Source organism: Lampetra planeri, chromosome 33, assembly GCF_965212315.1.
Source record: "Lampetra planeri chromosome 33, kcLamPlan1.2.h2, whole genome shotgun sequence".
NCBI classification, from domain to species: Eukaryota; Metazoa; Chordata; class Hyperoartia; order Petromyzontiformes; family Petromyzontidae; genus Lampetra; species Lampetra planeri.
Window position 1 is genome coordinate 6,997,328 of NC_136139.1, and position 26,391 is coordinate 7,023,718.

General features: G+C 41.9%; 2 protein-coding genes across 6 annotated transcripts in view; one reads left to right on the plus strand and one right to left on the minus strand.

Annotated features, from left to right (window-relative positions):
• The window catches only part of ERCC2 (ERCC excision repair 2, TFIIH core complex helicase subunit), a 25,120-nt gene extending 18,549 nt beyond the window's left edge, over positions 1–6,571 (plus strand). For 2 of the 3 annotated variants that reach the window (XR_013587749.1, XM_078610168.1), the window contains 6 exons: positions 2,128–2,220; positions 3,481–3,553; positions 3,787–3,857; positions 4,018–4,161; positions 5,186–5,329; positions 5,873–6,571. Coding sequence is in view for 1 of the 3 variants with exons in the window: in XM_078610168.1 (XP_078466294.1) it covers positions 2,128–2,220; positions 3,481–3,553; positions 3,787–3,857; positions 4,018–4,161; positions 5,186–5,329; positions 5,873–5,965 (618 nt within the window). In the remaining 2 variants the exon portion in view is untranslated. Of the gene's footprint in view, positions 1–2,127; positions 2,221–3,480; positions 3,554–3,786; positions 3,858–4,017; positions 4,162–5,185; positions 5,330–5,872 lie in introns of those variants that run through there. The other variant, XR_013587748.1, reaches the window with a different exon arrangement.
• The window catches only part of LOC144729723 (phosphofurin acidic cluster sorting protein 2-like), a 34,720-nt gene continuing 14,897 nt past the window's right edge, over positions 6,569–26,391 (minus strand). For 2 of the 3 annotated variants that reach the window (XM_078610166.1, XM_078610164.1), the window contains 15 exons: positions 25,408–25,501; positions 24,829–24,906; positions 24,201–24,322; positions 23,725–23,857; positions 22,820–22,924; positions 22,152–22,258; positions 21,440–21,594; positions 20,386–20,496; positions 19,513–19,615; positions 17,672–17,714; positions 15,751–15,793; positions 14,274–14,412; positions 13,154–13,383; positions 11,707–11,820; positions 6,569–10,871 (listed from right to left, as the gene is read on the minus strand). In XM_078610166.1, the coding sequence (XP_078466292.1) occupies positions 10,753–10,871; positions 11,707–11,820; positions 13,154–13,383; positions 14,274–14,412; positions 15,751–15,793; positions 17,672–17,714; positions 19,513–19,615; positions 20,386–20,496; positions 21,440–21,594; positions 22,152–22,258; positions 22,820–22,924; positions 23,725–23,857; positions 24,201–24,322; positions 24,829–24,906; positions 25,408–25,501 (1,696 nt within the window). In that variant the 3' untranslated portion in view covers positions 6,569–10,752. The remainder of the gene's footprint in view (positions 10,872–11,706; positions 11,821–13,153; positions 13,384–14,273; positions 14,413–15,750; positions 15,794–17,671; positions 17,715–19,512; positions 19,616–20,385; positions 20,497–21,439; positions 21,595–22,151; positions 22,259–22,819; positions 22,925–23,724; positions 23,858–24,200; positions 24,323–24,828; positions 24,907–25,407; positions 25,502–26,391) is intronic. The other variant, XM_078610165.1, reaches the window with a different exon arrangement.

Here is a 26,391-nt window from a genome sequence, read left to right on the forward strand (position 1 = left end):
CCGGTAAGCATTGACCGCATTAGAAAATCATTGCAATTTTAATTTGTTCTTTAACTTATTTCAGCCAGTCCCAGCTGGGAGAACTAAACACATAAACATTACTGCACGTGCCCGACACGTGATAACTTTCTATTTACCGAGGACAAAGGAAAGCCATGTCGACTCGAGTAAGAGAGCCCGAGTGAATGGACTGTGATGTCAACTGGGTCCAATCTTAATTTTAGAACTTTCGTGACTGCAGGAATTATTATTTGTTTCTTTCGGTTAAGTCACGTCTAAAGATAAAATAATAAATTAAATAATAGAATACGACGTTTCGATTGCAACACAAGCAATCATCATCAGGTATAATGAACTGGGTCCATTCCCTGGTGCGATGCCCTGTCGACCGTTAAATAAAACAAACCAAGTTTATGAATGCAGCTTTAATGGATCTTCCCCGCTGTCTAATATACATTCAATTACAACCGTTTGTAGTCCTGTAAGTGGGCTAGCTGCATGCTGTAAAGCTGTAAAGCGTGCAACTCACAATATAAAGATATTAAAAAAACCTCTTGACTTACGTACTATGGAAGGAGGGCCATTGCCCGACATTTCGTCGTCTGTTATATACCTTTATGGTAGTGTTATTGATGAACACGTCGAGTTTTTAGTTCTGTATGCTTGTGCACTACTGCCAACGTAGCAGCATTACCAAGTCATTTGACCAAATCGACGCAACACGCCCGATCTCTTCAGATCTCGGAAGGAAAGCAGATTGGAGCCTGGATAGTTCTTGGATGAGTGACCACCATGCACACGGATTATTTGGGTTATGGGACTACGTGGTGGCGAGCATAAGGGAGTGCAGTAACATTAATTGTTGTACTTTACATATTTGCTTCTATATTTGTGCTCCCCACCTCCACCAAACCCGCACTTAACCAACTTGGCTAAGTGTGGTCAAACAAGCGGCACGACTTTGGGATTTCCTCCTCCAGCAGTGGATTAACAAAACCGGGCCGTGTGCATGTGTATGCATTGTGTACGCGTGCAACGACTCAACTTTGGCCTGCCTGAAGCCGAGTGCCGCTATTGCCACTCGTAAACGCGCTTCCTTGTTTACGGGCAAGGCTAATTGAGCCAAAAGACGCAGCCGATGTGAGCGTGGTTATTTACGGCGCTATTTGAGTGCCTCGCATAGAGACTTAAAAAAACATTCACCATTGTTTGAGTTAATGAGTTAATGATGACGTCACCCTGCTGCTGCTCTATATAAGAACGGGAGACACAGCAGAGCCTCACCATTCTGGCGAATTTTCTGGCGAATTGCCCGATGATGCTGGATGCAATTACCAGCGAAACGTCGTACTCAAATTGTAAATGTTGTGGTTTCACGCTTCAACACACCGGTGGGCTAAAGCAGTGAACTATTTGTCTTTTGTCAACGTGACACTTTTTTTACTGATTGGCCGTGTCGGGTGGTGGAGGGTTACGACACATTTATAAATAACGCGATCTAAACCCAAAAATCGTTGATTATGAACAATATTGGTCGCGAAAGCCTACGTGTTAAACTGACCATTGTTTGAGTTCGTGGTTATAGGATGGGAGGAATGTATTAATTTTGATTATTAGTTACTATAATCCTCGTGATTTTCCGGAGCAGTAACTCATCAAATTGTATTCATTGGCATTGTGCCATACCGTGCAGCTCTTCCACTCTTCCCTGCAGCCTTCCACTGCTCACTTCCTCTGTGACTCCGTGTTTGTACAGTGTCTTGAGATATGGTTGCATTTAAATTGTCATCAGCTATGCTGTATCCACTGCTGGCTGAAGGCTTCCCCAAGTCATTCCCATCTATCATGCTCTCTCATTGCAACAATCAGTCCGATTCTTGCACACAAGCTAATCTCATCGCCCTATCTCAGTGTTGATTATCCTCTTGGGCACGTTCCATCCTTGGACTTCCACTCTTCCAGCAGTGGATTTGACAAAGGGGCTGTGAGTTTACGAATGTAATCACTGAGCAAAGCCAACAGTGTCACAGAATTCAAATTAACGGTGTGTGTGTGTGTTCTGTGTAGTAGCTGTGGGGTGGGGGAGGGCTTGCCTTTTGATTTTCTTGATTTATATTTTCATACCAGGGGATCCTGGAAAATATCCAGCGGAACAAACTGATCTTCATCGAAACGCAGGACGGAGCCGAGACGAGCGTGGCGCTCGAGAAATACCACGAGGTTCGTGTCACCGTGACGGACCTGACGACTGGCAGGTTTTGTTTGCCCTATGTTCAAATGTCCAACACCCGTTGTTGAAACTTGATGCCCTTCTTTCACTGGCACGTCCGAGTCGAGCAAGCGCGGGGGGTCCTCGCGCAGTGGGGACGTTTGCCCACTGGCTGTTTGTCATGCCGGGTCATTGCCAAGCATCAAACTCTGGCCTCACAAGACATCTGAATCTGGCTCGAGGCGACGCAGGGTCTGGCGTGGGGCGAATCAATTTTGTTAAATGCATTTTAAGTCAGCAGCACGGCTTGGTTGCTGCATTGGAAAAACAACCTGGCACCTTTAGGGGTCATGCCGGGATAGCTTGGCATGGCCCTGGCTTGACTGTATAATGGAAAAATAGGTACTGGAGGCCACATTCACAGGTCGAAGGAACTGTGAAGTACCGCATTGCTTTCATTCAATCTCAGTGTTGACGTATTGGCAGTAACATCATTTATTTTGCCAGCGTTGAGACTCCAAGTGTGCTCGGAGGGTGAAGGGAGACTTGGGTCAACAAACAATAAACACGTAATACAATGATATCCCAATGTATATGAACAAAATTTAAATAATTTCTTCAACTGGACACATTGTCTGATGAGGGTTATGATAATTAAGTAAAAATGTTTCCTGCTAGAAGGGTAAGGCTTACACCAATCGAAACATCTCCGGTGTACGTCTCGGCTAACATTGCGATGGTGGTCCTATTCTGTTATACGGCTGATGTAGATAAAGCAAAAACCACAATTTCACATTCAAGTGGTCAAGCGAAGGCGGCGGTGCCTCTCCACAACCAGGCTGATGAAACTCAAATTTTGCCAATTTTTATCAGTGTGTACTGCTCGATGAGGGTCCCCTCGCGCTGTGTGGGTCATGGGGGTTATTTGACCATGCTTCACCAAGCTGGTCAGTGAGGGCGGGGGAGCATAAACGTGAGATCATAGAGGTACAAGACAACCATGGGGTTTTCTGCATTGCCGCCTATCGGTTAGCATGGTTAGCTACATACGGTACCGAAATAAGTTCCTACATACATATCGAAAAGAAAAATCTCAATTTGCTTGGAGCTACAACAAAATATGACTCGGTATATTCAAACCTAAAAACACCACTACCAGAGGAGAACCTAATGTGAATAACCTCATCACCTGTGTTTGGGCAGTATTGGCAATGGAGGAGCACAGCATTTTCCATGAAGTCATTTGAATGCCTACCCTGTCCTCCTGTCAGGCTTGTGAAAATGGAAGAGGAGCCGTGCTTCTATCAGTTGCCAGAGGCAAGGTGTCCGAGGGCATCGACTTTGGTGAGGTTTACAAAAAAAATGCAATCTAATCCTTCAACTCAGTCTGTGAGGGTTTCTCGGGGACGATGATGCTGTTTGGAAGGGCAACATTTTACAGTGTCATTACGTTTTGTATTCACTCGAGAGGTTGAGATGCAGAGTGTGGGAAGGGCTGACAGAAACAAATGGCTTTACCCGAGGAGAATTGTAGACACGACTGAATGCCGAAACCTTTTGCAAATCGCTTCCCACAGTTCACCACTACGGGCGGGCGGTGATCATGTTTGGAATCCCGTACGTGTACACGCAGAGCAGAATTCTCAAGGTAACGAACACTGGGCACAAACAGTCGGTTCATGTTCAGTTACACAACTACTTTATATACTGTTATATTAGGCAACAGGGTGGCAGCACACTGGTAACACTTGTGCAGAAAAGTTTTTGCGAACCCTAAGCGAGCGTGTGGTGCCTTGTCTGGGCTTCAGGCGCGGCTCGAGTTCCTGCGGGATCATTACCAGATCCGGGAGAACGACTTCCTGACATTCGATGCCATGCGGCATGCTGCACAGTGCGTGGGGCGTGCAATCCGTGGCAAGACCGACTATGGCGTCATGGTGTTTGCAGATAAGGTGGGCTGCTTCCCCACAACACCCCTGTGATCACAAGTGATGTTTTTTTTAACTTTCCAACCAAAGTTAAAATCTTTGTGCATTAGCTCTGCCCGGGAGGGGACGACGACACTAAAACTCTCATAACGATGGTCAAATACAGAATTTCCTCGATATTCGCGAGGGGTACATGCCGGACATGATCGTGAATAGCATATTTTGTAGATGATATTGGCCGATGAAAACTTTAATGAATTTTCTTAAATAAATACATGTGCCATTAAAATACGTGAAAATTATCACTTTATCTTATTACTTTCTTGCATCGTATTCCATCACTTTTTCTCTCTTGATGCAATCGTGTAGAGTTCCAAATGCAACTCACAGGTTGCCAAAATCGTGGATAGAAAGTTCGTGAATAATGAGGGAACCACTGTATACCTAACTCTAATATAAAATGTTGGGACCTAATCCATTTAAAACCAAACAAATTGATAAAAGGGTTATATCATTGTGTTTGGCTACGATTACCTTTTTGTTATGGCATGGAGCTAATATTAAACTGCCGTTAACTGTTGGGCAATTACCCTGGTTGCAGATTAACCGTGTTTATGAATTATTTTTCCCACACTGGTTTATTAGTCGATTCTTACTCAGTGGTCCATAACTCAGTTCCCACATGACCACAAACCTGTCGCAAAGTCAATAAAGTACTTTAAGCAATACAGATGACAGCCTAAGTCTTCACCCCCAATCCACACAGCTAAACATTAAATACATGCCAAGAGCCTAATTTACATGTATTGCATCATCCATATTTTAGTTTTACCTGGGTCACCCCTCCCACTCACCCTTACCACAGGAAACTCAAAAGTTGATTTAAGCTAAATTTCCATCATGTTTGTTGGGCTGGTCTCCTCTGTTGGCATCCTGGTAAGCAAGCGATTTCAAAGAGTGGCCGCATCATGGCATTGGCCGAAATTACCCCTCGACTGTAGCTCCATATTAACTCGTTGATTCCCTGTCCTGACTGCGGGTGAGCCAGCGCTACTCGCGAGCGGACAAACGAGGGAAATTGCCGCGCTGGATCCAAGAGCACATCACGGATGCGAACCTAAACCTCACCATCGACGAGGCGCTGCAGGTCACCAAGCATTTCCTGCGCCTCATGGCTCAGCCCTTCAGACGGGTAATGCACAACCACACTAACGTCGTGCATCTCGATAACCCTCCTAATTCGTCAGCGCAGCACCAGTTCAGCTGTGCGGTCGCTTCTCTCGTTTTCCCGGGTTGTGCTTCGGTGGGAATTTCGTCTGGAAACGGTACCTTGTCGACCGCATGCTTAGGGAACTTTTTAAGATCAGAGTAAAACGATGGACAGTGTTCAATAGAACAGCATGTGCCAGTGCTGATGTTGTGTTCTTCATGTACCACCGAGAATTTCGTTTTTCTCGATCAGCCTCTGCCAAATAGGTAGATGCTCTGCGATGACTGGACTTTGTCACGTCACCAAATCCCACAAATGAAGAGCACATGGATGTGCTTTTATGCAAGTTACAAACGGCGAGAGGGTTTCATTTGCGAGAGCATGGCGGCATGCCCCGTTGAATTGGCACATTGCCTTTTTTTTTTACACGTTCCCACAACTTCCCCATAGCACCACAAGTGTATTGTGCCGGCACTAGCCGTGTAAACAGTTTGTCTCTTCTCCCCATGTCTCCCTTGTGTGCAGGAGGACCAGCTTGGACTGTCTCTCTTAACCCTGGAGCAGCTGCAGTCTGAAGATATGCTTCGCAAGATCGAGCAAATCGCACACCAGCTATGAGAATGCACAAACAGTGGGATGCGTAATATTGTTTGCCACTCAACTGCTTTGGCTGGGCACCACTGTAACCATGTGATTTTGCCCGTCATGGATCAATCGTGCATTTGCCTCCCTGCCCAACCACCATTGGTACCATTGGTACCATTGGTACCATTAAACACGTGGTTCTGCAAATAATGGCAGTTCGGTACCGTTTGACCATCGTTGATCAGAGTAAATGGTTCATCTGCTCATAAGAAATGCATGCTATGCAAGTGCATTTGGAAGGAATTTCACTGTAGCAGCAAATCCACAAATGTCTTTTTTAAAATAAAATTACAGCACTTGGACATAGGCATACAATTTTTCTATTGAATTTACAGTCTGAATACGTTGTGTAAATGTCCAAAGTTTTATTTTAACATTCATATTTTCGATACTGTAGTTTATTTTCTATTATATTTTTACACTCTTAGGACAATACTTTAAAGCCTGTTGTATATTTAAAGTAGTTGACAAATTTGAAAGGTGAACACCAACGCAGAGAGTGTGTATATGTAAGCAAATAATATGGAAATGTGTCAATGTGACAACCAAGAATTAAAGTAATTTCTCACTGCCAAGTCACAGGAACGAGTTTATTGTTATTTTCTTGCGAGTTTCTTGGTTCCCTCTAACATTCGCAATACTGTTACATCAAACATTTTGGCTGGTTAGTGGCAACAGGTTAACCTGCTGGGCTACAAGCTAACAAGCTAAATATTGCAGCAAACTTGAAAACAAGGCAGCATACATACCCTGTAAAGTACAAACTACATGTTTGCCTGTTAATGTCTGGGCTCAGGACATATTCCTTTAAACCAATAAAAAAAAAATAGAGTGCAAACTGCAAAGCTAGCGCTTGCCGACTTGCTTTTGTTTAAAGTGCTTATGGAACAAAGCTATACCTTTTTAATATGCAATGGCAAGAATACACGGAGGCTTTTAACCAGTCCGGTGGGAGCTTGGGGAAGAGGCAAGGGGGGTAAGTTATATATTCATTGTCACCCATCTAAAGAACTGCCCAGCCCTCAAATAACCCCACCACCTGCATAAATACGAGTTGGTACGGCAGGTTAGTTGAGGTAATGAATGCAGGAGTGAGAGAGACTGATCATCACTCACCCTGATGATTTCTTCCCCACCCGCGTACCACCATCTCAAGTTACGAACCTCATCTGGACTGAAGCCTGTCACTGCTAACTCCAACAAAGACGGTTACACGCAACATTGACTACATCACTACATGTTATTTACTGTAGATACGCTTTAAACACACACACATGGCAAACCTTACAATATTATTAATTCTAGAAGCAGCACAGTGCTACAGGAGAAAGATGTGTCCATGTTATTTTAAGTAAACCGCTGAAAAAAGGCACAATGTAACACTTTCGTTTTAGAAAACTTGTCACGAAATGTGCTGGCAAATTGCAGACAACTCGATTAGGTACAAAACAAAGCAGGCTTCCAAACGGAGTACACGTTTTCCTGCATGGCTACACGCAAACACAAAAACTTAACAAAAAGAAGAGTAACATTGAACAATATTACGTGATAATACGCAGGGCTTTCAAGTGTCATACCAGAACATATTTGAAATTCGGGAAAACCTAAAATGACATGCAAACAATACAATGTGCAGTCATTCCCCCCCCATCCCCGACTAAATACTTGTTTGCTGTAATAGAAAAACCTGTGTCCGAGAAGCGCGTATGGCCACGCATACGCAATCATTTTCACCGGTGCAGTTAAGGGGGTCTCTGGCATCACTTACAAGTGAATGCATGATACAAAAAAAAAACACTACAAATGCGATGTAGTAAAAAGGCTATAAATGTAAATAAAAGCAACGTCCTCAACTAAAATAATATGAACCTGCCGAGTACTCTGGTAAGATAAGAGTGGAAGCAAGTGGTCATTAACAGTGCATGCACAAGTTACTTTTGAGTAAGGGTTTGTGTGACCATGTGCCGACCAGCAGCATATAAAAACAGGCCCCTTTTTTGCTGCCTTTCCCCCAGTTCAGGTCGGGTCCAGACATTCACAGCTTTTATGTTTGTAGTTGCTGTAGTAATATTACTAAAACATCACCACCAGGAAATCCAGTTACGGCATGTAGTGCATTTCTTAAATTAAAGTTGATAGAACGGTTTTGTCCCTGTAATGCATCTTCACTTATTCTAAACGGCAGTGATTTATTTGCAGTCGACTCGTTACCCCCCCCCCCCCCAAAAAAAGTATTTTTTTATTGCGCAAAGTTGTCCGTCATATGACGAGATTGGTTCTTAAAAGCCGATGCCGTGACAAGAAATTGTAGGCGTCTGCTCCCATGTCAGTTTTTTTTCAATCTGTTCCTACTGCTCAACCTACATTGGACTGCAAATCAAGTGCATGTGACATTCTCAGAGAATTGGCCAAGTCGACATTAGTTTTATATTTCTGTGTGCCTTGCGCCTAATTTACACCACAATGACTAATGCTATCGACATTTTTAAATGACAATTCACTCCATTTTGCAGCTTTAAGTCTACCAATTCACACATTTGCGGTGAATGTTGCAACAAACGGTCAATCCACTTACAAGCATTTAAAAACCTGACATGCCTTTGTAAAAACTTGCCAGACTGGAACTTGTAGGATGCAAGCAAGGAGTGCTGGGTCTATTTAAATAATGAAAAGCATTGTATCATCGTTTTCAAGCGTCTTGCTTTATGCTATTTGAACACGTGTACACTGCAGTCATATATATTGCAGTTACGCTTGTTTGGTGGATAAAATGTGGAGGCTACTTATCGTTTGCTGGCAGGATCACTTGCAAAGCACACATTTATGTCTATAGTGTCTAAATAGTGTCATGCATTGGGAGTGGCATATGCTTGGCAGTGACATTTGTTAAACAATGGAGGCAAACATTTTGTACGACATGTCGCAAGTCCAGCACCAAGTAATACAGTCCTGGTGTGTCAATCCAAATTATTATAACAGCCACACATCCTTTCAACCCCCAATGGAAAATTAAATTAAAAAGGTGCAAATCTAAATAACCCTCCACCAACGTTCTCTCTGTGCAGTGCTAACTGCATGTCAGCAGAACAAAGCATTAACATAATTAACAATGCATGGTAAAATGGAGTTGATTAAAATCATGCTCTTCATGGTAAAAAACATGTTAATATTTAGAGACTTGAAGATACCAAAGCTACTGTATCCTGCAGTAACATTAATATGCTGAACACTCAATTTATATACAATACACATCTGCAACATAAGTTGTGCTTACTCTGCCAATGTATGTTCACACATCCGAACACTCGCATTTAAAAAAAAAAGGAAACAAAATAAAACATTCCCTTGCTGCCCCTTGTAACTCCTTTAAACTCAGAGCATTGCTTGTAACTTATTTACACAAGTGCATTAAAATGTTAACAATTTTGGCAATTACACCTAGGAGATTAATAAGACTACTGGTTTTACTGCTGATGTTTTGACAACTCAGTTAATGGCTGTGTCATCTATTGCAATGTATTATCCTTTGTTTACTGCATGTCACATGCTGAGCAAGTCAGGAAATGTTCTCATGTTAAGCAATCTAATCTTAGCTTGCATTCGAGCTGTTTTAAGAAAAAATGTTGAACAGAAATTTCTCAGAGCATGAAAGTATGTCCCTTTACGTTTGTGCAATGCCTTTAGCTAAACAGTGGTTATACAATAAGAATACTGTTGCAACAATTTGTGTACCATAATACAGTACCGTATTTGTGTTTCTAATTTGAGATGTCCTGTAAATCCCAATTGTGTGTTTTTTATGACAGCTCCATCGTAGTGGGAATTTGATTTGTGTTTTTTTGCAGAGGGCAACTTTTTCCTAAAAACACAATGGCTGGCTCCAAAAGCCCAGTTTGTAAGTTGTCTGGGCAAGAATACGGATTTATTTTTAAAACATAACGTGTTTTATACCATCATTTTCACGAATCTCCAAAAGCAGTCCAGGGATGAGGTCGTCAATGCATCACAGATACATCATATTAGAAATAAAAATGGCAAAATAAAATTTCCAGATATTTTCTTCAGATTAATAGTTGGACTACTACTTGTAAAGTAATGAAACTGATGGTATGGGATAAAATTTTATAAAATAGCAGCAATTAACCCTTTCCCGTTCCGAGACGTCGACAACTTGTAAGGGTGGGTCCCCCATTCACCCCTGAATGATGGAACGCGCAAGCGGTTAGCGTTAACTTTGTTTAGGTGGCAAAGCAATGCTGTTTTTAAAGATTGTACTCACCGCAGAGAACTGTAGCGACACGACCGCACTCTGCGATAGCTGGTGCCAAATTGTGCCACACGCCCTCCTGCATTCAGTCCAGAATCGATCCGATTCCATTCAGAATCTATTACGTTCCAATGACGTACACGTACGTAATCAGAATGGAAATCGGAAGAAAAATTGATGACGTACACACGTCATTTGAACGCGAAAGGGTTAATATCCTTCTTTGCATATTGTCACCAAGACTTGGTGGCATAAATGAGGTGCAGTTCAATTTGTGGTAGCAAATATCACCACCGTCATGCTAATCTTCCTAGTCAACTGGTGCACAATTGCAATTTAAATATATTACACACATGATGCCATTTCATTTACCGCTGCCCGACATGAATTCTCTTCACTATAGAGTCCAAGCAGTGTCGCGTTTGCTGCCAGGCAGGATCCACTGCGACTCAGGAGTAGCCATCACGGGCGGACGTGCCACTAGCACGTGCCACTAGCACCCGGGCCGTCCCTGCGCAAACAGCCCGACGGGGAAGTGCTTGACGTGCGTTGGCCACTGTGCGGCGAGCTGGAAGAACTTGACGTCGTTCCATTCCACGCCATCTACAGTCACTGGGGAGGGAAGATGATCGGAGAAAATAAATGCGGGTGCCATGTCTAAAAGTATCAGAGTGGCTACGCCGTTTCATGGGTCGACGTGGAGGGAGCAGCGTTTGATGCCAACTTAATGCGGCTGTGGGCTTGCTGACAAAAATACATTTGCACCGTTTTCAATTAGAAATATAAGTCATAGGATGAACACGTTTCTATTCTGAACTGTTGCAGCTAGTAGTGCATTAGCCTGTATAAGATGATGCCAGATAACTGTTTGAAGTATCTATCCACAATCGAGAAATAATATGCACTGTAAGTAGCTATTGTTGTAAAACAAACCAATTTTATTTTTTATAGCTGGGCTATGTCTTATTATGGAAATGACAACCTTGGTGTTTTTAAGCAGTCATTAGTTAAGAGACTTAAGACCACAAACTTGCTAGAACCCACAGTTGAATAACCAGTGGTTGCTTGAATTAAAACCCAGGATCTTAACAGATGCTGCTCATTACCAAAATCAAATCACTTGCATGAACCGGCTGGCCACTACCCACTATATATGTAAAATTTCAGAGGGTCAAAATATGAAATTTTACGTACGAATACATCTGGTACCATATGTAAAAAGTATGACTATTTTGTGCAAGGTACAATATATATACACGATGCAAGATGCACACAATATTTTGCATCCACCATGCCAAGCGTAGTTGGCATGAGCTCCATTGCAAGGAATTAAAGGAGGTCTCCTGTTGGCCTTCACCATGCTTTGTCGCCCGGTGCCTGGGCCCCTCTAGCCCACTGACCTCCTAGTGCAGCTGCACCACCTGATATTAAAACACTGGTTGCCTACCTTTTAACATGGTTTGCTGCTGCTTGGCTGCGCAAATGAGGCGGCTGATTCCATCAATCACTTGACTCTTGGACTCGATGTCCTTCTCCTTGGGCTTTTTGGTCAGGAATATTCCTGCATTGCCACGTGTGAAGATTTGCTATCATTTCAGGAGCCGTCGCTGTCACAATCAAAAGCAAGAGAGCTTAAAAAGGCAATATGTATTGTGGGTGCTTATGGGCAGCAATTAATCATATCCTTAGGTGTTTTCGGTAAAGTCACGTAGGTAAAAAAATTTAAATTAATTAAAGTAAAATAAACATCACGACGTTTCGGAGGCAACACAAGCTTCAGTCTTCAGGTGGAACCGTCACAGCACGATAGCTGTATCAATAGCTGCACGATAGCTGATAGCTGCACGATAGCTGATAGCTGCTACAGCTATCGTGCTGTGACGGTTCCACCTGAAGACGGAAGCTTGTGTTGCCTCCGAACCGTCGTGATTTTTATTTTACTTTTATTAATTTAAATTTTTTTACCTACGTGACTTTACCGAAAAAACCTAAGAATATTAATCCTTGCAGTCACGAAAGCTTCAAATCTAGAAGCAATTAATCACTTATTCATGTCCTACAGAATATTTTCATAACGGAAATGCATGTGATGGCAATGCTACCAAATAATAAAAACAACTTAACGAGAGACTGCGATTAAATCTGAAAAATAAAATGAATCAAACAAGTGGAAGTTATGTAACATTCTTATGCAACAGACATTCTGAAGACACATTACTACATTATAAGTGAAAAGTCCTCGACACACATTTGAATAAATGGAATGAGTCATAAAAGGCTTATTTCAAGCGTTCCTAATTTTAGTTTAATCTTCAGCATAGAGCCAAATATTCAATAAACGTGGTATATACCACGAATTTGCAAGGACTACATCTTAATTAATTTGGGTCGACATTCAATGGATTGCTTTAACCCTACACATCATAAAACAATGGGAGGGAAACCATTTTAACCCCTTGTTTCTGAAGGAGTTCTAGGTAATAACATCTCACAATTTATAGCTGCATGACGATGTTTTATTGTGTGGAGAAATGTGTTGCTGTGCTACCAGACAAGACATCACAACTTGAGTGTACTTATGAAGTTAGAAATTAAACAAAATACAATGCACAATACAAGATAACCGACATTAATGGATACAATTTCAAACAAATCCAATTTATACCATTATTATAGACACCTTTGTCTCCCTAGTGCACACAACAGACATTTTAAGGCTGAGTAGACCTCGGGGAGGTCTATGACAAGTTCAGATATTTGCCATTAGCAGAAGTTGAACTCGGGTTACACCACGTTTGGAGCGCAGTGTGCCAACGACTACTCCCGCCACTCCACCACACAAAGTCAAATTAAGTCATTGAACGCCTTAGAGAATCCCAAAAGATTGTGCTCACCCTTCTTGTTCTTCTCCTTGGTGACGACGGTCATGCACATGCTGGGCGTGGCGCTCTGTCCGTCCCCGGGCCCCGTGGGCAGCCGGCTGACCTGCAGCGAGCGGAAGTTGCTCTTCAGTGTCGTTTTGCCGCTGCCCTCCTTGCGATCACGCTCGCCCTCGCGCCGCCGCTCGGCACCTGCCACCGTCCAGTAATCAACGTGGAGCCCCATGACCTCACCACCCTGCCAGCTGAGAATGGGCGAGAGGCAGATGGGAGGCGTGCGGAGGGGATGGGATGGGCATGGTCACACACAGCGAGTTTCAGCGACAGCAGTTATGGGTGACGCGCAAGGAGGGGAGTGATGAGACAGAGGAAAGGGTGTAAAACACAACAAATTAGCAGGTGACCTGGAGAAAATGAACAACAAATTCTAGTGCCGAGACCATCATTTTAATCACAGCTTATATGCATATCTGCAAGGAGCCATTTGTTTTTGGGTTACATCTTCCTTCATAAAATGGTGCTCAACATATATATTAGTAAGGTTCATCTGTTGCAATCATGTCTTAGAATGTGCAAAATGTCAATGTATGACAAATATCCTTAAATTTCATTATTTCGATTCTATACATAAATGAGACGCACATGGCCATTCACAAATTGAGAAGGCTCAGGCACATTTATGATTATTTGGCTTCACTATTATCAGAATATCAAAAACCAGCATTATACGAGCAGTGTAGCCACAGGAAACTACCGTGTTCGTATTGCACAGGTCATGGTTTTCACTGCAAACTATTTTTCTATTTTGAATATGCAGTTTTTAAATCGAGCTCTTCACCAACTGCAATGCACCCGATTTCAGATCTTGGAAGACAACCAGGGATGAGCCTGGATATTGCTTGAATGAGTGACTATGAATGAAACAGATAGTATAGGCTGCTGTGGAACTATCTTGTCAGCAACAGCAAATCTCATTGTTGAAATCTATTTCAACGCCTACATATCTACCATCTTCACCAATGCGATAGTTTGGTTAAATAACCTCCATGACCCACATTGTGTGGGGGAGGCCTCGTCCAGCAGTGGATTGTCACAAACGGGCTGTGGATGTACACGTAGAACACCCAATGGATACCTGACAGGGGAAGGCCCAACAGACGGAGAGGCTGGGGGTGTCGGGCAGATGTCCTTGGAGCCACCTCCGCCCATGGCGCTTGTAGACGGGGTGGAGGTCAGCGACACGGAAGGGTACAGCAAAGACTCATCCATGTCCGCTGGGCACACAATTAAATGGTGTCACCTTCGCGTGCTCATTGACAAATCGTGATCAATAACTTAAACCCGAGTACCTATCCTAAAACCCTGGAGGAATGGGCTACTGAATGATTAGGGGCAAACGGAGAGGTTCTGTTGATTGGTGGGTGGGGGGGGGGCCATATAAACTCCATCGGCCTTTCCCCATAGAATTACCACTGTAACAGGCTCATTTACATCAATCCGTGTGGTATGGAAATGTGTACAAAACATCAATAAAAAACAGCAACTTTTGAATGTCACGGGACTTTAGGGCTTGCACTCAAAACGCGTGGTCTTCAAATTTCACACATGACAAAGCACAATTAATGTAAACTCGTAAAAAAAAATAGAAAGGCACCATAAATAATGGATTAGTAAACTTATATAGGATATGCATTTATTTCAGACACCACAACAAATTGTAATAAAACTGTAAATCACTGAAAAGGCGAAAGAGTGCATCTTAAATATAGATTTAAATAATTTGTTCAATCCATCACATATCTTGCAGCCATGAAGCAGTCAATTAAATTATGTCTTTCTTATCAAAAATAGGATATTTATGGAATACATTACAAAACCTAAAGTAAAACCAGTCCATGTTACATTTAAAACGTAAATGATTAGCTGATGTAAATTAAAATGTGTCGGCAACACGGTTTGTTGCAGCCCAAGGGCCAAAATTGTGGCACTAGAATAAATATATGGACAGCGCCATAAATTTGTACAAAAGAAAAAAAAAAATCTTGAATTATGGCCAGACTGGCCTGTCACTGAAATGCACGCATCATTGACCCTTCTTGGCCCCCATTACGTCAACATTTTCTGTCAGACATAAAAATCCTCGGCACTATTCTTAATAGAAATGTGGACCATTCACAGAGTACCAACAGACCACTGCTAATACAATATTTCTATGAAGATCACAACCTTTTATTCTTGACTTATGGGCAGCCAATACTATCACTGAACACAAAGCGGTTTACTGATATATTGGAGTCGTCGCTTGACTTTTTTCATGACTGCATTGGTCATTTTGGTGCAGTCATTTTTTTAGTACTGTATAGATGTCTTCATTACAAAAGACACGTAGCAGAAAGGGCACTCACATGATTATATAGTTCATTGGATGCATGCAAACATTTAGAATTTAGGTTGCGAAATATTATTTTTAATAGTCCACTTCAAAATATTATTCTTTGTAAAATTGAACTAGGAAACATGTAGAGTGGAAAGAAAAACTAAAATAGCAAAATGGGTGATTATTATTTGACAAAGCCAACATAGAAAATTACAAAGAGAAATGCACACGTTACCAATAGGAGCCGTCATCTGTTCCACCACCCCAACGTTAACAATCTGAAAAATAACAGAAATAATGTATTATTACAATTGTGTATATATTTACCAAGGGGCTTCATATTCTTTGGGTCTTTCGGTAAAGTCACATAGATAGGGTCAAAGAAAATAACAAACTACGACGTTTCGATCGCAACACAAGCAGTCGTCATCAGGAAAAGGGGGTTAGCCTCTAAAGGCAAACTGTTTATGTGTCAGCAGCATGGGCGGGGCAGCTAATGTTAATATAGGGGAAAAACAAGACACCAGCAGTGGGTCTCCACCAACCAAAGGGCCACCAGGCAAACATTGCACCTCGCTCCACACACCCGCACTGCTGACGGTGGAGGTTGCTGCTAGAGGTGATGGTAGTAGTGGGTAATGATGGTGCTGGTCGACTTCCACTAATAAAGGGCTACTGCTAGTGGTGATGGTCATAGTGGGCAGTGATGTCCTGGTGGTGGGCTTCCACCAATTAACGGGCTACCAGGTCTAAAATGAAACATGCCAGCCAGTCAGGACTTAAACTAGTTGATAACGTCCTTCCAGTGATTGCTGAGTTTGTACCCACCTTCCTCGGTTGAAAGTGTGTCTATGTCTGTATAAATGGATGGCTTCATGAATTAATCTTTGTTGATAGCCAGTGGGTTTGCAAAATACCTTCGTCTTAGAGAAATCAATTTAGTGTGAGCCCACCGCATTAAAGCAATCATCAGCCACGGCCGAGGTATTGGTCCTACCGTGTTTCAGATCTGCCTTATGTTCACGGACTCGGTCCGAGACATGTCGCTTAGTTTCCCCAATGTAACTCCTGCCACAGACGCAGCTTAGTTTGTAGACGCCAGGGTATTGCATATCGGGGATCCTATCCTTCACAGATGGGATCAGATCACGAATTGTATGTGCTGTGTTAAATCGAACCTGGATCTTGTGTTTGCTCATGATTTTGGAAATCTTTCTGGAGACCCCTGCTATGTATGGCAAGGTGATGGTTTTGATTGGGTCTTCAGATGGTTTTCCCAACGGTTGGGGTGATAGCTTTACAGATTGTGTAGTCTGAATATCCATTCGTCTTGAGAGCTTGGTGTACGTGTTCCAGTTTACTGGCTCGGTGATGATGGTTGGAAATACATCAAGCTCTGATGAGGTAATTCTTCTGGGATGGATGGTGGTGGGAGTCAGGTTTTAGGTAGGCATCCATACGAGTTACTTTCCTGTAGACAGAATGTCCCATTGGGTGTATGGAATTGATGTGGTTGAGGAATTGGTTCAGAGCAGGTCGGCCATATGGCCAGATGATGAACACGTGTCATATTCGTACCTCTTCCACAAGGACGGACGTACAGTGGATGCCTGGATGGCATCCGTCTCAAAATTTCCCATGAAAACATTGGCTACAACCGGAGGGAAGGGAGATCCCATTGGGGTACCTTCAACTTGTTTGTAGAATGTTCCATTCCAGGCGAAGTAAGTGTTGGTGAGGCAGTGTCTAACCAGGGCCGGTACATCAGCATTCAGTCCTTGTTAGACCAAATCTTCAATGACTGCAAACTACGACGTTTGATTGGTGGAGACCCCCACTGCCGGTGTTGTTTTTCCCCTACATTAACATTAGCTGCCCCGTCCACGCTGCTGTCACACTTGGGTTACGCCCATCTTTAAACCTTGAAAAACAGTTTGCCTTTGGAGGCTAACCCCCTTTTCCTGATGACGACTGCTTGTGTTGCGATCGAAACGTCGTAGTTTTTTGTTATTTACTTTGAACCTATCTACGCGACTTTAACCGAAAGACCCAAAGAATATGAATTCCTGCAGTCGCGAAAGCTTTAAGTCAAAGATTTACCAAGGGCCTCAACCATAAAAAAATAACAACGTAAAAATGCGCACACATCTACTTACGCTGATGAAGGGAATAAACTTCTGACAAGACTCCTCTTCAAGTCTGTATTAAGAAAGGGGTGTTTATAGATTAAAACTTTGTCATCATGAATGATCAAAACACTGAATTAAGCTTTAATAATTTAAAATAATAAAATTGCATCATGAGAACAATGTGTCACAGTAACTTTAAAAATGAAAATGTTACTATTTCTGGCAAATCTATATTCGACATTGATTGCTATGCTTTACAACTGCCAAACTAATATAGCAAAACAAGCTACATTTAAATTAGAAAACAACGCCACAATAGACAGTGTAACTCAGAAACTGGTTTTATTTATCAAATGGATAAAGTTCTTTAAACTGCAGCTGTTTTGTACTCTGGGTGTTATACCTTACTACCTCACTCATTGCTCACGTTAACCATCTTTTAATATTGGCACCATACTTCATTCGGTCTCTTTTTGGAGATGTTTGCAGGGAAGTCCTCTAAAAAGGGAGGTCAAATATTCTTGGAGGATTCGTCAACAAAAACACAATAATAGAGATGTTTTATTGTGGAGAAGGTTGTGAAAAAAGTATTACGCAAAAATTTAACTTAATGAGAAACGGTGCATTTGTGAGATTCTGTACTACTGACACTTCATTAGATAACCATTTTACTCTACACAAAAAATGGAATAGAATTCTCGACTGGAAAAAATCTAACTTATTTTCGCACAATCGCTGGGGTGTGATACAGCTGACATTTACAAAGTGAGTAATGGTGTGGACCAATAATAGGAAAATAACAAGAATCCCTACATCCTGAAACAGGCCATGGCAGGAAATAAGTGGGTTTTTTACAGGTTGGCTTCACACTTGGCGTAATGCCAAAACGTTTTCCTGGCATAATACGAACTCATTCTATGGAAAACCATTTTCTGAACGTGATTCACAAGTATCTACTTTAGCACAAATATAGATTTTTTTTTTTACAAAGGTGCCGCAACAACTGATAATGGTCAGTGCGCTTTGGGAACTTGTAACTTCCCACTCCTTTTGAATCAGTGGAGGAGGGACACACAAACTTGAGAGTTACATGTTGATGTCACTGCTAACTCCTGATGTGAGAAAACACTCAAGTTGGTGACAATGACACAGCGCTCTGCCGGCATGTGTGGGCATGCAAATCCGTAGCATTTAAAAATTGCAAGGACTTGCATATGCCAACTCTCTAGGGGGGTGTTGGACAACCGCCGTGTTCAGTGCTACTGCCTCATGTCCCTGCAGGCAATGGGCTGTACGTTTCCACTTGACAAAAAGGGAGAGGAAAGCTCAAACGCGCAATTGTGCATCAGAGCGGAAGGTGCCAGACAAGCATCAAACACGGCCAAAGATTGGGGGCATCAGGGGGAAAACTAAATGGTGCTGCTGTGTAGACACAGATTTTGATTTACAAACAGCATAACACAATTTGCTAAATCGTGGCAAAGGATAATGTAAAGCTGTAAACGGAAACAACTATCATGTGTCCTTGTAGGATTACATTTGAGGTAAGGAAACCTTATTTGAGGTCTCTTCTAAAAGAACCTGTCTCAAAGCAGGATTGCCTAGTGTTAACCGACTAAATTATTTTGTAACTTCTACAGTAGAAATCTTCACACACGTTTCTAAGCAGCTACTCATGGTAATTTCAATGGTTGTTGCAGAACAAGACTAACGTAAATCTTTAGGGATGGATTTTCCATTTTTATCACGTAAATAGGATTAAAAAAACATTAAATCACTGCAAATGAAAATAAATGAAATCTGCGATTGCATTGATGAAGTGGATTTACAAAAAAAAAATGCGTAGTAATGAGATTTCATCGGATTACCCCTTTTGTTTGTAGGTCAGCATGGCTTCTGCTATTGGCAACGGGTGAGTCACATTAGCCCCGGAAACATAACCAACGATGCGAGTTGTAACATCAAGTAAATCTGGAAGAGAATTAGAAAACATTGCAATAATATCATCGTTGCAGCTCTGGTATACAAATGAAAACGTTCCAGTCAGCCAACAATATTACGTAAAAAAACACATCACTTCATTATTCGTGACAACAAATTTCTGAGGAAACAGTAAAGGGGGCCGTTGACAGCAAGATGAAAAGAAGTAAAATGAGTGGCATCTACAACAGTAAGGGAATAAGAGTACACATGAATCAATTCACTTGTGAATCATTAGCTTAAAAAAAACATTATTTTTCTATAGCCTCATAAATGATTGGCTTGTGTGTATTTCAAATTTAAGCGTGCAAACACACCTTGGGAAAACTTCAAAGCACAGATTCAAAGGGTATTCATTTATTTCACAATAATTGGCAATTTAAATAGTAAAAAATAAGGGATATATAAAATAGGTCCTTGTAGGAATAACCTCGACTTGAAAGAATGAAACAAGAGTGTAATGTGACAAATATTTAGTTAGGCTGTGTTTCAGGTTGTCCTACACACGTGTGAGGCTTCATAAATTAGAAACAACATACTGTATATATGAAAAGAACATAAAGCGACTTCATACACACTCTTAAAATCACTCCAGTGATCCTGTGAACATGAACAGTAACCACATCACTTTTATGTTGCTGGTGTGCTACTCAACCCAAGTACGCTTTTGGGTTGAAGCTTCCTTTAAAAAGCATAGGATGGTATCTGCTTCTTAAAACACGAAAAGCCCTAGGAGCTGTTGAATGTACATTACAACTGACCTGTCGTGGGAGGCTCCGGATGGGTGAACATTTCCTGCCACACAGGGTCCAGGAACACACCCCCGTACTTGCTGTCCAGAGAGGCGAGGTACTTAGCCAAGCCGTGGCAGCCTACGCAGGGAGGCACACCCACAAATCAGTGAGATTAATCACAATGGTATGCAGTGCTACTGGCTAACATCACACTACAGTAAATAAATGCAAGCGGGACCAGTGATAGTTACATTAGACAGTAAAAAATTAATCCTCAGTGGTCACAATGAAGGTTATTGATGATATCACACCCCCTACTTCATGCCCGAGACTGGAGGACATTTTTCACAATTCTGGAAACTGACTTATGATGCTGGTTTTAACTATTAATGAAACGTTGTACCCAATTGTTAAATGTTGCGAGAGATTGCTCCTCAAACCCGAGTGTGAAAACTTTATTGGATCACTGCGCCGGGTGCAGGAAGGTTTGCGACACATTTAACTTTTACAAACAGATGCAACAATCAATCTCGAATCAATGTGTTAAAAGTTATTATCATCATATAAGTAGCACATTATATTAAGTATTCAGGACGCTCACCTATGCATGACCCATTGACACAAAAAAAAAATCATCGCATGTTCAAATGATGACGGATACAGAAGAGGGGTAGCTACCAATCAGCACACTTGTCTAGACATAAATGTGACCAGTATGCAAGTGATGAGACATGACAGACTTAGAAAGTGCTGCTGCCTACTGCAATTTGCATATCAAACATGTTCATTTTACAACCAAGCACAATAAATTAAACTGTACACCTAACACACATCCATGTTTGGTGAAAAAATGATAAAGGCTCAGATTTTACAAAGCTTTCATATAGTGCAGCAAATGCAGTTGAAAAAGAAGTCTTCTCATGTAGCCTACCCAGGTCACACGTTAGACTTGCTGATGACAGCACTAGAGAAAATCTAGAGAAAATACGGTCTCGGCCATTTTAAAAAAACATAAAACCGAAATGTCAACAAAACCTTACAAAAACACCGCAACCACCCCAGAGCCTCGCACATCATTTACCAAGTGGGATTATGAGAAACCGCAAGAATCCGAGCCAGTCAGAGGTCTTCTGAGAGAGTTGGTCAACAAAGCAGCGGAGGACGGCGTGCAGGTGGCTCAGGTCACCAACCACCGCCACACGGATGGGCTCTGGTGTCTGCGGGTTTGAGTTACAGCTATGTTCACACCACCAGGAGCAGAAAGGGAAACGGTTGAGAAGTTTACTCACCACAAGCAAAGTGGGCAAGCCGTGCCAATATACAACAGATAAGTTAGCCGTGACGGTATAACTAGGCATGTAAGGATTCACATTCCCCCCCGCCCCCCGCAATGTCACAATTTTGGATCATAATTACATTGATCTCGTTAATATTGTCCTGTTCATACTGGGCCTTGCGTTGTGTATTGGACGTTTTATCTCACTTATTCCATTACATTTGTATTGTCATTCAACTAAACAATTATCTGTAAAAAAAATAGTGTAATATCATGTCTATCATAATCAATACTACTAATGTTCACTTTTAAAAAATATAGAATCCGGGTAAAGATGACCCATGTAGCAAAACAAGCATCTCTATTTAAGATCTACAATAGAAAGAACACACTATATGCACTGGTACAGCAGTCACAGCATCAGTAGCCGAAAGGATTAAACAATAAAATGAGGATACAAATTCCACCACTTTTTCTCAGATGTTCAAGCGTAAAGCAAGGATCTACGGTCACTCACAATCGCTGTATCCTGGAGACGAGAGACACAAACACGGCCTGCACGTCGGCCAGAGAGGCGGTGCACACTACTGGCTGGTTGTCCTTTTGAAGCAGGGACGACACGTACTGGTTTATGGGAGTAGAGACAGAGACAATGAAACTATTACAACAGGATAAGCTGCATATCTGGTTTACCACAAAATAACGCAATGTTTCTTTCCCCCCCCCCACCACAAAACAGATACAGTAATTAAAATAGTGTCTATTATTTTAACTATACAATTACAAATGAAGTTTCACATTAGCTTTCAAAATGATCTGGTGTACTTCTAGCCGTTCACTGTGACAACTTTCTATTGGGTCCCTTATCATGTTCCTTAAGTATCAGGTTTCATCATCTTTACGCTTCACTTGAAAGGATGAATAAACAATGGCACAAAAGGAGACTGTGCCTCCATTAGAACCCAAAGCAAACTTCAAAATAAATACCTTGGGCTTTTCTGCAAGCACACAAATATTCTATTAGGCAACCTAAAGCAAAGAAGGTCATTTATTTTAATCTTGAAAAAAATATATATAACAAGAAGCCATGGCTACACCGACTCAAGTGTTTACTGTATAGACTGGGTTTGATGTACGTCTAATGTGTAATCGGGAACAGAAAGGAAAAAAAATCACTCTGGTTACCTGTCCCTGCCAGTCAGCAGTGTTAATGAGCATCACACTCTCTGGTAGCTGGTCTTCCGTACCAAGGATTCGGTTTAGTTGCTCATACACCGAGCGCTGGGGGGTCTGTCAACAGAGCATTACAAACCACCTCGAATCAAATATTTCACACAGCTTTCATTTCTCAGCCCTGTCGATTTGATCCACAAAACCCACAATTACATGGACTGCGGTGTTGTACCAAATTAGAATCAGAATCTTTATTTACACTGGAGGAATCCAATAAAGCTCAGAGCTATTTAAGTATGAAACAGGATTTTTCCACAACACTGGGTGTCGCCCGATGAGGCTGATTTTAATTACTGTCGAAAGTCGTCTTACTCAAATTGTAAATGCTGTGGGTTTACTCTCCAACACGGTGTGCTGAACTAGTATCGGATTGGCATGTTTTGTTTAGGTGACACTAAAATCCTTCGTGATTAAATTACGTTCTTGGTGTAACAAGTGGAGAGTCTGGGCTCAATAATGAACAAAAATCATAATATCCATTTTTCTTACGTGGAATTAATCAAATTCCAACTCTGAGAACTACATTATTAGTTTGTCATTAAATACATAAATGCACACCATTGATGGATGACCCACTCACATATTGATCAATCATGAACAAAAATCATAATATCCATTTTTCTTACGTGGAATTAATCAAATTGCAACTCTGAGAACTACATTATTAGTTTGTCATTAAATGCATAAATGCGCACCATTGATGGATGACACGCTCACATATTGAAGTATGGTCAAACAACCCCCGTGACCAACACAGCATGGACAGGCTTTTAAGTCAGAAGTCTTATATGAAAAAAGGCTGATAAACAAAAGCAAATAATTAGTTTTTTTTTTATCCAAGTCAACCAGGTGCCTGCCTGCATGAGTTGGGGGTCAGGGCTCTGGTCGTTGTCCAGGCTGCTGGCGCGGACACTTTGCAGCCGAGAGCTTGACCGTTCCCGCAATGACGAGCTCCGTCCTTTGCGCAGCGACGCCCTCACCTCCACTCTACTGCACAGAGAGTCCAGAGAGAAGCTGTGTGAGTGAAATGTGCTGGCATGTATTGACTGCAGGTGTAAATCAACTTCATCAGACATTCAGTTATGCTTTCTTGGAATCCAATGGCCCTTTGTTTCCCGAGTTGGTTTTAAGAGCACGTCAGTATGGGTAGATACCAGGCTGAATTTCAGCCGGCTCTGTCTGGGTCACCGATACGCGATATATATTCCTCACCCAGCTCACTATATCTAGTGTACCCTCTCACTGTAGTTGTGGATGTTAGTCACGTGTCATCTCCCAGTCTACCAGTGACTCAGAAAATATCTGAATAATTACATCTGTACTATTCATGCACCTGGGAGATGTGATGATCTGGGACTCTGTGCGGCTCATCTTGCCACGGGGAGGAAGCCTTTCCAGCAGGGCTTCCACGCGACCCGACTCCGAGCCTGGGCTCGTGTCAGTCTCTCTCAGCTCCTGGTCAGGCACAGTGGAGGGAGGACAGAAGCAATTGTCCACAATTCATGCATAACTTGCACAAGTGCTATGTAACTTCAAGGGAATAGTTTAATTTAGAATTGTGCTGATAACAGACTATAAAGTGAAGATTAACTGGGCCTCAAAAGTAAATGTGCCTCTTTATCATTAGCTGTAAGTTAAAGCACAAAAAAACTGCATTGGCTATTCACAAACAGAAAAGTAACAAAACAATGAGACTTAAATAAATTATGCATTGCCCTGGTGGCGCAGTCCAGCTTAAATGTGATAGAAAATAATGAGCACTGCCTCTGGAAGGCGATAAATAAGACAAATGTGTTTTGGGACAAGTGCCCAAAGCTATTAAGTGGTGGATAAAACAGAAATTGTCCTACTAAATATTCCCATTTTGTGCTAGTGAATGCCATAAATGTAAATAGAAAACCAACAATACGCAAAATAAACGTTTAGTTTGTTGATAAAACAATGCTTTTAAGAGGACCCACCTGCGGGCATTCATCTGTGCTTGTGTCGGAGGTAAACCTTTTCCTCTCAAGAACCAACAATTTATCTGGGCTTTCCACCTGCAGCAAGATATGAAAAGCCGCCGTTTATGCCAAACATGGATTTAAAAAAACTCTAAAAACAATTCCACTAAGAGAATTAACAATCTATTGAATATTAGCTTCAAAAGTACTAATGAGGTGATGGTAGGTAAAAAAACTACAACGGAAGCAAGCAACGAAATAACGTTCATCAAGAGTGAAAAGTAATGCATTCATTGTTTTTTTTTCATTTTATATCCTTGGAAGTTTCCCAAGTTTCCTTTTCAATTACAACTCTTGTTAACCCAAATATATGTATGCATGATGTCCCCATGCATATCCAGTGGGCATTTAGAGCTGCCCAAGCACAACTGTGGAAAACATAAATAACATTTCGTTTTTCTCAAGACGATTATGATCAATGTGGGATTGATGTACTTCTTTCCCATATCGACACCACTTTTATCCTTTGATGCTCATTATTAAAATGTTACACCAAAATATTAAAAGTATATTGAAATTGCGAGGATGATTCCTAACCTGGCATGCGACTTCCCTGGGCTGGCTCTTCATACTTTTGATGCTGGCAATTTCAGTCTGAGAGCTTGAGTTAGAGACCTCTTGAAAAAATGGCCTGAAAATGTTTAACACGTTTGAATGTATTTAATGGTGATATAAAGGATGCACTCCCTGCACAAGTCATTAAATTGTTACAGTTGAAAGTTACATTTTTTTCATAATTTTTGGCAGTGGTACACGCATAATCTAGTGGAATGAATCTAAATAACCTATATTGCATTAAAAAAAAAATCACATCTCCGATTAGCACGTTGGCTACGTACAGTGCGAAAGAAGTTCAACATACAAATGCAAGTAATTCCCTCTTACACACAACTGCATGCAACGAGTGCAAGTATGAATAGTGCACAATGAATGATTACATCTAAAGTATATAACAAACTGCCAATATGTGGCAGAGGCCACAGTGTTTTAAACATTGAAAACACTTGAGGCAATACAGATCACCACCTTTTCGAAAACCTGCATTACTTTTGTAGTGGTTTCCAGAGGCACACACTTGAACTTGGAGGCAACACGTTTATTCTACAACCCAACAGGGTAACGACATAAACGTACAACAGTTAACTAGACCCCAACAGGGCAACTACATAACCGGGTCAAGGTCAGTAACGTACTGCCTGACCCACGATGCCGAACGTGACGACCAAAGATTGAGGAGACAAAGCATGGCGGGTTGATTCCAGAAGACAGCGGCGATCGCTCTCGGGACTTCCCTTGTATGCTCCTGAGCGTGGCCTCGCTCCGCCTTCGGCCACAACCTCTCTTCTGGATCTTACCAGAAGGTTCTCGACCGAGCATCACGTGTCCCTCAAGCCACCATTTGGGCCCCCCTCGCTACCCTGTCCTGGTCACGTGCCCTCTCAGGTTCATCCAGACTGTCACGTCCCGACTTGCCCTCTCTCTGACCATCACCATAACTCTGCCCTCTAGGGCCCGCTTCCA